Source organism: Porites lutea, chromosome 4 (genome assembly GCF_958299795.1).
Source record: "Porites lutea chromosome 4, jaPorLute2.1, whole genome shotgun sequence".
In the NCBI taxonomy this organism is placed as follows: Eukaryota; Metazoa; Cnidaria; class Anthozoa; order Scleractinia; family Poritidae; genus Porites; species Porites lutea.
The window spans coordinates 1,314,811-1,327,018 of NC_133204.1; the positions used below are offsets into that span (position 1 = coordinate 1,314,811).

The following is a 12,208-nucleotide window of genomic DNA, read 5'->3' on the forward strand; positions in this document are numbered from 1 at the left end:
TACTCTATGTAACAATAGGTAATTATTGGCGTGCAGTTTGAGTCAAACAGCTGAGTGGTGAAAATCAGAAGACTTGTAGAACCCTTCAGGGTTATATCTGTGAAAATTCCAGATGAACTCTTTCAATAACAAAACACCGGCTTGTATGTGTAAGTAATATTTATGCTGATTGTTGCAGGGAGATATTAGCTTAAGTCTATAAAATTCAATATAATAATCCTCATTTTTTTGAGATTTGAATTTCCTGCCTTCGTTTAGATGCCAAGGGGTTCAAGCTGGACAAATTTCTTGGTAATTTACAGGTAAGAAGCTTATTAACTTCATTCTATTATGAGCATAATTAAGCTTAGTTATTTCCTATATAGTATTTTTGGAACTAGATCATGGCCGCTTTGGAGAGTGTGGCATATTTACCATTTACAAAAGAAAGTTAAATATTAAATAATAATGATCGAATGATAATGATGATAATGATAATAATAATAATGATTCAAAAAAACTTGCATTCTGTGCTAAAGCTGGAATTCTCCAGTCTTTTGTCAGCACCTCTGGCAGGAATCAAAATAATTTTTTAACTGACTGGCCAAAGAAATTTCAGCTCAGTCAAGTCTCTTTTTTTACTGGTCATGTTTAAAGTAATAAAGATAATACAAGAGAGATTTCAATCAAGAACTTAAAACTTAACAGCTTAACAAGCAAAAATCCATAGAGTGCATTCTTGTCTGTTCAAAATGAGCAGCAAACCGAAAACGTTTGTAGACAATAACCAATGATCATCTTGGCCAAACTTTGTCCATATGCATTGACCATCCATTTTTCTGCTCTTGCGTTTTACAGAGAAACATGATCCACTTAAAAATTGGATTCCTTGTTGCCATAAGCCTGTTTAGCAGTAGATCGCGGATGAGGTCAAAATGTGCTAGTAGGGGTGGCGAATGGTACCTTGAAAAACGTGGGTCTCGCAAAATTTTGGCAGGATCTCGAAATCTCGGACGCGTTTTTGATAAGTCTCGAAGTCTCGTTTTTTCATGGTTTGCTTTTACTTTTTTTGAGTCTTGAAACTTTTCACCAAAGAGTCTCGGGCTCGGATTTCTAACTATGATCTCGGCGTCTCAGTGAGTCTCGGATTTTACCATTCGCCACCCCTGCTAGTGAAAGCAAACAAAGTGACACACAAGCTGCATGCCAGCATGTCACTGGTGTTCTTACCAATTCTTTTGTCTTCTTCGATCTACTATCCCACTATGAACAGATGCTATGATAACATGGAATCTATTGGTTTCATACAATGAAAAGAAAATAAAAAATGAAAAAAACTTGCCCCGCACCACTTGACTGTTTGAGGATTTGTGCCTGCAGTTAAGTCATTTTCCAAGTCACAAGATGGTTGTTAGTAGAGGTTCATATGTAATAGAATATATAGAGATCTATCTGTATAGAGGGAGACATGGGTATTGCGGTATTGAGTTTTTTTTCAAGTGGTATTTTGGTAATCTTGATTTTAATGTGCGGTATTGTGGTATCATCTAGCCTTGCCATATGTGGTTTTTCACCTTTTTCATTAAATAGTATTCAGTAAAAGAAGATCTTTCAAGGTATTGTGGCACTGTTCATTTGAGCTCTCCTCTGCTCAATAGACTATTAAGAAAAAGGCGAGACTATGCGTAGTCTAAAATTCGAGGTCTTCTCTCATTTTCTTGCAATGGTTGAGGTTGATTGCTGGTGCATACACCTGTATGTGCTTGAGATAACCAAACACACGAGATGGATACAACTTTAAGTAAGCGTGACTGATCATAAATGTACAGTAGTATCTGTATTTTGATACTGTATTTCGGTATTTGCCAATTTTTCTTATGGTATTGCATTATTGGGTACCCCCCAATGTCCCCCTTTGTATAACTTGGACAATTTGTGATCGATGTCAAGTATATGCTCCATAGGGTTATAAAATTGCCACCGGTCAAGTGAGTGAGGATGAGTTTAGAAGAATCTCTGATAAATATGGTGAGTTCACTGAATATACAGTTTTCAAAACCCATTGGAACTGGGGGTACACATGTAAGATACACAAAATATGAAATATTGAGCTTTATGGTTGATTTTTCAGGCTGGTGGAGGGTTGCCCTGGGGTTGCTACCCACTTTTTCCCAATGAACCTTAAGTACAAGTTATTGAACAATTGTACTGAAAGTGAAATTGTTGAATCCCACAAAAGGATTGCAGACATCATTCACCAGCAGCTTAACAAAAATACAATGAATCTAATGACTCGGGAACACTTTGTCTACTAATGCTAAATGTAGGATGCTAGTGGCCGAGGCACTGCTGGGAGCTCATGACATTTTTGAACTGTGAATCAGTACATGGCCCTGTTGAGGAAGAATGTAAAGTTATTATTATCCAGATTAAAAAACAATTTCAACCTTGGATTATGACAAGCTTGAACCTGGTCAAAGTTCTTTGCTAAGTATCAAGCGTTAATCTACAGCGGTATAAATTAATAATTTTTATGTTTTATAGGTTCTGATGAAGGTGCTGTGTTTGGTTCACTTATTACAAATGCCTCTGGCAGTTACAAGAATAAAGGTATAAACTACCGACTAAGAAAATAAATAAATAACATACAAAAAAAAAGAAAATAATAAAAAAAAAAAAAAATAAACTACCGACTAAAATTTGTTTTTTGCTAAGTGACGCTGCCTTCTTTCAAAGGCAGCTTTCTCCTCTAAAATTAGTTATCCAGCTGATCTTTCAAGAGGCAATTTTCTTTATAGCTGATTAAAAACCTCCATCAATTACCTGATAACCCTGGCAGTCTCTGAAGGTCTTTATAAATACTACTAATAATAATTCATTATTTATATAGTGCTCTATACATAGCTCTGCGGTGCTAAAAACAAGTAAATATTGGAACACTGTAAAAAATGAAAGAAATAGAAAATCTGATAAACATCAAAGATCCTAAAAGCTAGAAACAGTGAATTATAATAACAATAAAAAAGTGTGCAATAATGTCAAGGTCCACAAAAAGTTAAAAATAAACAATACAAAATAAACAGGTTTTCAGTTTAGATTAAATTTGGCTTCTTTGTAAGATTGTGTTTGAATGCAGTCTTATGCATCAGCTTCAAGTTCTCTTAATAGGTCTTCTTAGTCATGTCTCATTATGACATATGTAGCTGGGGATGATATGTCTGTAAGTGCCATTTTAATATAAAACAGCTGAGTTTATTTATTTAACAAATACATTAAAATTTGCAAAGGTTCCCTATTTTAATAGTGCATGGGGGGTTATTCTGGGTGTTGTTTTTTACAGGCATCCAGCAGGAAGAACAAGACATGGAAACCAGAACAAGGCGAAAAAGAAGGAGAAGAAGAAGGCGAGACAACAGTGGAAAAGAAGATGAAACAGTGTCAGCAGAGACTGCTGTGCCAAAGTTAAATTCTCATCCGTTGTTGTCTGATGAGCCACTCACTATTCCACCAGCCTTGCTAGGTAACACAGCCACAGAGTCGGACAAAATTATTTGATCTGTTACTGTTTCCTTTTTTTTTTAGTATAGTAACTCAATGTAGCTGATCAGAAATGAGGTATTATAAGCAATACCAATGTAATCACACCTGACGTGTCAGGACACCAACATGTTTCCTGAAGGTTTTTTAAATTTTTTATTGGACACTATGCAAGTCTCCCTTAGACCTAGAGTTAATTTATTTTCATTCATTATACATAATAAAATGTAAGCTCTTTAATAGTTATCAGTACTAATCTGTTTTTGTTATTTTCACTGTAATTATATAACTTATAATTTTACATTTTTTGTGAAGATGTTGTTATGTTAATAATATTATTTATTCTAGCTTTCAATGACTATGGCTCATCAGATGATAACAGTACCAAAAGCAATAAAGATGGAAACTGTTCAACATCTTCAAGCTCAGAGACTGATGATACCGATGATCAAGATTTTTTTGGACTAAGCTGTAAAATAAAGGTCGAAGTTTGTTTATTGTAAAAATAGGTTGTTCCTCCCTGATCATTATGGCTGCATGTGCAATGTGTTAGCACTATCAAGATGGTGATTGCAGCTGTACTGTTTTTGTAGGGGTGCATGGGGAAAAGAGACTTCTTATAATGTTTTCTTATTCTCTGCTAAATGATCAAACATGTTCATCCATCATTGTGTTGAAAGAGCATGTGAGGGTTTTGTGATACTACGAAAACTGAAACTAATCGTATTGTTTTACTATGCATTGTTTTCAAACAGCATTGCTTGGGACACAGTTTGACATTTGCTCTTGGAAATCATGCATTGTGTGGGCAACCTATAGATTTGTCACTAGCAGATAACTAACTAGTCTGTAGGTTGTGCTGATTTCCAACAGTAACTGTAGACTCTTAATAGCCAATTAGTAGAGAAACAGTGAGTACAAAGTGTAATACTGTTTAGCTGCCTCTCTCATTCAACATATTGCATTACAATCAAGCATTTAGCCACCCTGTGCTGTGCATGACATACAATGCTGGAGGAAAATGTATGTTCATTACTGTGGCCTCCCGTGAAGGTGCTCACAAACCCATTTGTAGGGGGGAGGGGAGGAAATATAATTACTGGTACTGTTGAATTGAATGAAGTGACCGTTCACCAACACCGACATTAAGGAAGTGTATTTAAAGACAACTATTTGCCCCTCAATAAAGCCAACTTTTTCCGCCTTTTTTATAGAGGTCTAAATCTGATCAATCTACCCTGAAAACATCTAGTGAAAAGCCAAACAAGACTTCTGCAAGTATTGTCAGCCTTAACAACCAAGAGAGGTACTCTGAATATCACATGTATATAGCTTAAAATTTTAATTGTTGAAGTTTTTTGTTCAAGAGGTGCACATTTTTTATTTTAAATTCAAAAGTTTAGAAGTTTCAAACCCGTCCCTTTAATGAAAGATTTAAGGTATACTCTCAGGTTAAATGAATTTGTGGTTGGATTATGTTTTGGAAGATGTTAAAGATGCATTAGACATTTCTGTGAATTAGTAGTAGTAGTCCACTTTAATAGGACTGATATCATGTTTTAATCGTTTTTAGAATGCAGACCAATCATCTCAATCTTCCAGAAAAACAGCAAGCGATCTGGGACCAGGCAAAGCTTAAATATAAAGATCCAGTTAACCCTCTGTCAAGCTATAAATGGTACTATGAGTAGACATTTTACCAGCTGTATAATATAGCTCAAGGAGAATTCAGGGAAAACAGGCTTTGCACTGACTCAACTACTGTATCTTAGCTGCTTTAGGTTTGGCTTAATATCGTTAGGTCTAGGTTACGGTCAGGGGTAGGCTCAGTCGACCCGGGTGGGTCATATCCCCGAAAAATTTTCTTCATGTGCCACTTGCGTTTACTGTCAAAAATATGGGCATTTTCCGTAAACTGTTAAGTCCTGTCTTAATCTATGCTGGTCAACCGACATTACTTTTAAACTCCTTTAATACATATGCCTTCATGACGATATGACCTACAGTTTTGTAGAAATGCTAAAGGTCGGTGTGTAAAGCGTGTTGTGTGATGATTTCTTTGATTACTTTTTAGCTGGAAGTGTAGGCGTGTAGGACATCTTCCAGAAGACTGCACCATAAAAAGCGGAACTCTTGTAACAGGTACTGACACGTGTTTATTACGAGGAAATGCCCTGTTTAAATTCAAAGCGCAATCAAACTCAGACTGTAGCTTTAATACTCAGAAATGGAAATGTAATCGCAAGAACACATAACATGATAAACCCATCTGAATGAAAGCAATAAAGTCAAATCAGTTCAGAGTTTGCTATTTTGGGGCGTGGCGATTAATTTCTTACCCCTTCTTGATATCTTTTTGTAAGAGGTTTGGGAAAGTCAGTACACTTGCAAATTGTCCAACAATCCCTAAATTTTTCAGAAAGCGATAACTTGGGTATACTGACATGAATGAAATGATTAGGAGTTTGCTTTTCAAGCAACTATAACATTTGTGTGGAAAGTGTATCAGCTTTGTTCTGTTTTATTTCGCTTTTTTGTTTGTAAACATTTAGAATCAGCGTCTGATGTTGGGCAGTTCAGTGAAGGTCGTAGTCAGCAGGTGGGTTTAATCGGTTTATGGTCATCTCGCCACCAAACCGTCTCGCCACAAACCAAATCGCCGCCAAGAAGTCGACTCGCCGCCAACCAACTCGCCACTTATCACTTACTACTAGTGAAAACTGCCTTTCTTGTTTTAAGAAATCAAAGACTTAGTCAGATTAGGTTGTTTACTTAGAAAGGTTTTCACAGATTTGCCTGTATAAGAAAAAAAAAAACCTTTAGCCGTGGGTTGACTAAAATGCCATGAAAAAACATTATGAAGCAAAAGATTTTCGGCAGAGACTTGCCATTCGTTTTTATTCCACACAGCACGCCCTTCTTTGACACAGTTTAGCATGAACAGTCTCAACACTTCACACATTCATTGTACGTACGTTTGATAACAGTGGCTGGCTTTCGAATCTCAAAGACAGCACTTGATCATCGCGTAGCCTGCGTTGCCGACGTTTGAGAAAGCGAAGGTCCCCAATTTCTTCTCTCTTTTTCGAGCACATGGCTTACAGGCTACCGTTATCGAGGATAAAGTATGAAGTCGAGGAACAAGACTACACTTTAACTGACTGACTGTCGAGAAACGAGAATCTGGGAAATCGAGAAATGCCGGGAATCGATTTCTTTTTTAAGATTACTTTTAATTTTTTGTTACAAATTGTGGTCAGTATTCATCCTCGGAAGATGACTATGATTTCTAAACAAAAATAGCCAGTTTGGACGGAATTCAAACTTCTGGGCCCAGGTGCTCGAAGCATGGTTAGCGTTAACCAGCGTTTAATACCTTGACAACGTATTGGTTTTGATACTGCTTAACCAATGGTTAAAGCTAACCATGCTTTGAGCAACTCAGCCCTGACCGTCTGGATGTTAGTTAAACTTTGTTGGTACAGCGTGATGTCTGTTTCTTTGAACGTGATGTTATATTATTTCTCTGTAGAATAATTCAAAAGGATCATTTTACTCCAGCGTATTAAAAGACTATTACAAAAGGTAAGTGGTCCGGCTGCTACGGTCAAACGTCAAGCTTCACATGGAACAAACCTAATGCTAGTGAGCAAGAACAATTTCGTCACATTTGAAGATCTAAAGAGAAGAGGACTGGGCCTCCTTAACTTTCGCAAAGAATCCTGGGACCATTACTAGGGACATGGAAAAAACTGGCCAATAGCTGACTTGCGCTTGCCCAGTAACGATCCTAGAAATAATTGCGATACGCATTTCGGCTCCAATTCCCTTCTTGTTTTAGACTGCAAAACAGTCCGTATTTTTGCCTATTCAAGTACGCGCGAGCAGTCAAACAAAAGGTCTGGAACGAGGCTGAAAACAGAGAGCGAGACTGGGCAGAGACGCTAAAAATACTACTACGGGCGTGTGAGGCTCGCGCGCTTCGCGCGCGTAAGACTCTTACGCCACGCTTTACCGATTTCTTTACTGATTTTGAGGAAAAAACCGACTGTTTTGCAGTCTATTCTTGTTTCAAAAGTGGCGAATTTAATTTGCCCCACAAGCTGCGCATGTACTTGCTTTTTTGATTGAGTTCGTTTCAGAGTTACTATGAGACGATGATAGTTTTTGTTTTTTCAGCTAAAGTGCCACATTTCCAGGCATCTAAACTTCGAAATATATTGGCACGCAAAGTTTTCTTTTACTTATGTGATCGACTTTTGCATAAAAATCTTTAGCTTTATCACAGACCACTTTTGTCAATAAAAACCACTGGGGATTTATTGACCGACAACGCAAGGTGTTGGGATCATGACTAAATGTGAAAAGAAGAAAAAAAAAAAGGATGAGTTAGTTTCATTCTCTTTTTGCTCGCACTTCGTTGCTTCGTTTGAGATGATGTTACACGGGACGATTCGCAACGATAATTTTAGGCGCAAAACAGCGTTACAATGTTGGAACAGTGTTGCACCATAGGAAAGAAGGTCGCAACAATGTTGCAACGCTGTGTTTCGCTAGAAATTGTTGTTGCGAATCGTCCCGCGCAACATCGCCATTAGTTGTTACGTTTGGAATATACACTGTAGTACTTGAAAACATGCCAATGTGATCTCTTGTGAATGCTCGTAGTAGTCCGTTTCGTTCTCTATCTCCATTTTTCTTACAGCTTTGTTTATTTATTTTTTGACCACAGATGTCAAAAGCTTCGTAACGCCAAAGATGCAAAGTGCAGTGATTGTGGTTTGAGGTCCAATCTAGCTTACTGTTTTGAGTGTGGGTGAGTCATGAAAAAGCTAACCTTTCAGTTGCGTGGATGAAAGTGATCGTCAAGATCACTTGGGTAATCCGTATGGAGCTTATTTACTTGTATCGAGTTTTGATCCTAAAAAGTATGAATGGGTATAAGCCGCCGGTCCAAAACTGATTTAACAAAATTATATTTTCTAGCTAAATAAAAAAATGATGTTCTCAGTCTTGAGTAGGGTGTTGTATTTGGGAGTCACAAAAAAGGCACTGCCCCAACCATACCTCCCCCAAATGCCCCACCCCGGACATTAAATAACTTTCCTGAAGACTACATTTGTACTTTATCTGCTTTTGCGTGAAAAAAGCCGGCTGTTTTTGTTTCGTCGTTTCAGGTTAACTTTATGCGATGGCCGTGGACACCTTATAAATCATCTTTTAGAATATCCCAGTCACACTAAACTCTTCTCATACAAACTACAGCTGCAGGTGAGATAAAAAGTCAAGCGTATGCAATCTTCTTGCGATAAACCGCAAGTAGTCGTTTTTTTCTTGTCAAAAAGAAAAAAACCTGAAAAGTAAACGTTTACTCAACTTACAATATTAAAAACCAAGGCCTAGGCTAAACGTCAAACTTTTCATGAGACAAACCAAACTTAGTGAGTTAAGTTCATGAAAGTTCGACGTCTGGCTCAGTTAAGTTCGTCTGAATGAATTTGAATCGTCCAACACGTTCTATTCGTCTGCTTCAGACGGACAGAACGTCTGAAGATCATCTTTGGGACAATCGTCGATCTTCTCATACGACGAACTAAACTAATGAATGAATTAAGAACTTGTATTATAGTATATATTTAGCGTCGTTCGGGAAAAAAGTTATTATTAGCTGGCTAAATTTGCTTTTTGGTCTGATTCAGTTGATTGGTTCGACGCGTCCTAGGTTCGACGTCTGATCCAACAGATGATCTTAAATTAATTTAGGTCGACCCAAATTAGAGTTTCGTTCGTCTCACTAAGTTTTCACATTTTGGGTGGTCGCTTACGGGAGGTTCAACTGGAAATACTTCGGGATCTGCTCTCCATTTTGTTAAATCAATTTTGATGCTGGCATTTTCAGATAAAGTGCTGTAAATCGACTTGTGAAGTTGTGGACTGCACGGAACTTTTAATGTGCTCTTCGTGCCTGGGCAGAGCTTTCACCAGCCATTACTCCATGATAAACGCAACCTGGTAAGCTTATAATTCTTATAACTTGGAAACTTAAGACTTGAACTGAAACAAGTCGGGTTTGCCATCTACTTGAATCCCATGCAGGGGCAGCTGATCAGGAGAGAATATTCACGGGCAAATCTTTGCAAAAAAAAAAAACGTTTACACGAGAAACAAGATTAATAGTGCTCCTGGGTGCCAGAACTAGCTGCAGAAGGTGGTCAAATCCCTGCTTTTGTTTGGCCAGAAAATATTTTCCGGCCAATAAGATCAAAATGCCCAGGGACGCACTCTGCTAGGGGGCGGCAGGACGGGTTTTAGGGAGGCGAGCGAGAAAAATATGTTTATTGCCTCCCGCCTTCCACGGCTATGAATTAAAGATGGCTGTCCCTACAGTAAGCGCTCGATCTTGATGATCTTACTAAAAACTGGGTACTGTAAACACTCTAAGCAAACAGATACTTGCGGCATAGTGCTGTGGACTTGTATCCCATCCAGGAAGGGTGGTAATATTACTAGAACATAAACCGGAATATGTTCCGGCCATATACGTCTTCTTGTCTCGTAGTGCCTTATTATTTAGCTCCTCCGTGGTCGCGCACAAAACCCACGACGGCGCGCCCAGTCACGCAACTAAAAATAAAGACGGGCTCACAGGAACCTAAACTGTGACGCGCTCAAAGTACAACCAGACTTACGCATATAAATGTATGCCTTTGGAAGGACGTGGAGCCAGTTGCATAAATTTCAACTTCGGACTTGAAACGCGTTAAAATCGGACATTCAACCCAGTCGAACTCCTTGTTTTACCGCTGGCGTTAGAATTTGCATTAGCCGCTACGTCTTATCCAACTTGTCCCTGGCCTGCTTGTTTATTACCGCTTATTATTGAACTTTTGTTAGTTTCAATAAAAGTCTCGTAAGATCTACAGCTTTTGGCTTGTTTGAATATGCATGATTTCTTTCAGTTCTCTGAGTTGTCCTTCATATTTAAATGATACTTTGTCTGCCCTTTGTGCTCTGCTTTCAGGTCCAGGACCGGACTAAAGTTGATTCCAAACGCTTTGGCCTGCGAACAACATTTCCATTGGTAAGAAAATTATCTTTCTTAGCGTTGCGCATAAAATTCGTTATCCGTTTGTCAGATGCAAGTGTCTCGAATGATTGGTGCCTAAAACGCCGCACCAGCTGTCAAAAACATATAGATAGATAACTCCTTGAGTGATGGGGAATCATGAGAAAGATCTTTATCTATCACTACAGACAACTTCTAACTGCCTTTGTCCTGTGCGTTTAGGCATCGGATGAACTGTGCGAACTCTACCGGAGAAATCCTGGTAACCAGGGAGAAGTTGGAGAAAAGTCGAACACAAGGCGAAGGACTTTTGAGTGAATTTTATTTTTAAATAAAGTCGTTCTTTTATCAAACGCTCTGGACATTCTTGTTTCAATAATTCAACCAGCAGTTTTTTTCATATCGCCATGTTTACCGTACGGAAAGGGGCCTGGGGCAAGTTTCGAGAAAGTTGGAAGATGTTCACCCCAGATTTTGTTTGTTGCAGCCGAAAGTAGTTTTTGTGTTTTCAGATAAACGCGTTGTACTTTCGAAAACACAACACAGGTTTTTTTGGTTTGTGAAGCTAACTGGCCTTCGTGCAACTGTTCAGATCCACACTCACTTCCCAACGCATAAGCTTAAGCAACCCGCGCAGACTCAATAACTTTTTGATCAGTATGATTACAAAGACACCAGCGAAAAGCATGTTATTGAGATTGCGCTGTTTCTTTCGCTCATGCATACGTTCCCAGAATAAACATCCTTTCATATCCGCGGCGCGTCATGACTGGGCAAGCTATCACTGTCACAATTGTTACTGATAACTTATGTGCATTGTTTAATTTATTGATTAATTTATTATTGAGACTCAATCGTATGTATATTTACATTTTATCATTATGAACTCTTATTCAGTTATTTATTCTATCATTTAGTGATATTGAATATTAGCATTTTAATTTTCTTCACCACTAGTCTTTAGTTTTAAGTATCCAGTCCTTATAAGACTTCGTCGCTGCCATTCTTCATTTAGTCAATCACTAATATGCGTCGTTATTAGATAGTTTTTGTGTATATCTAACGAGAGGTGGATGAACTCAAACAGTACACATTACTGTGTACTCCGGCAATAAAAAATAACTACAGTGAATAACAGATATAAACAGGTAATTGAAAAAACACGTTTCTAACGTTAACAGCAAAAGGCCTTTTGTTCACACTGAAAAGGCGTGAACGATAAGAGTAAGCGAATGCTATTGTAAACAGTCTCCTAGGTAGACGAGTTCGCAACACAGGTAAGATGGTGAAGATGGAATTGCTCGAACAGTTATCACGTAAATATTGGGCAATTTGCTGGCTTATTGTTTGCATCTCGGCTTACTGTCAAAAAACTTCATTTCTCAGCTCACTCATGTGAAACCTCAGAGAACTGTTCCACTTTCGTTTTTGTTCGCGTTTTCGCCCAGTTTAGTAGCCAGTCGTTTTAATAATACTTGTTTTTGGCCTCAGTGTTACAACGATCTGATCAGAATTAACAGACTTTAAACTGTTCAACGGAAACAAAATCACAACGTGTAGGAGCACGTTTTCAATGGTGTAACCTCAGTGTATGTAAACAGGCCCCAGGTGTTCAAAAGCTGGATA

The 12,208-nt window shown here is 38.2% G+C and overlaps 1 protein-coding gene across 2 annotated transcripts; it reads left to right on the forward strand.

The window, feature by feature from the left end:
* Nucleotides 1–24: 24 nt before the first annotated feature.
* On the forward strand, nucleotides 25–10,935 carry LOC140933798 (uncharacterized). 2 transcript variants are annotated; one of them, XM_073383448.1, is made up of 16 exons: nucleotides 25–149; nucleotides 259–302; nucleotides 1,944–2,007; nucleotides 2,524–2,589; nucleotides 3,320–3,499; nucleotides 3,865–3,998; nucleotides 4,731–4,822; nucleotides 5,090–5,194; nucleotides 5,591–5,658; nucleotides 6,069–6,115; nucleotides 7,049–7,101; nucleotides 8,249–8,332; nucleotides 8,694–8,787; nucleotides 9,416–9,528; nucleotides 10,538–10,597; nucleotides 10,805–10,935. In XM_073383448.1, the coding sequence occupies exons 1-16, from the start codon at nucleotides 113–115 to the stop codon at nucleotides 10,911–10,913; spliced, it is 1,350 nt and encodes a 449-aa protein (XP_073239549.1). In that variant the 5' UTR covers nucleotides 25–112; the 3' UTR covers nucleotides 10,914–10,935. The 2 variants fall into 2 exon arrangements, with proteins under 2 accessions (XP_073239549.1, XP_073239550.1); XM_073383449.1 differs by lacking the exon at nucleotides 1,944–2,007 and having other exon boundaries at nucleotides 65–149.
* Nucleotides 10,936–12,208: the final 1,273 nt, after the last annotated feature.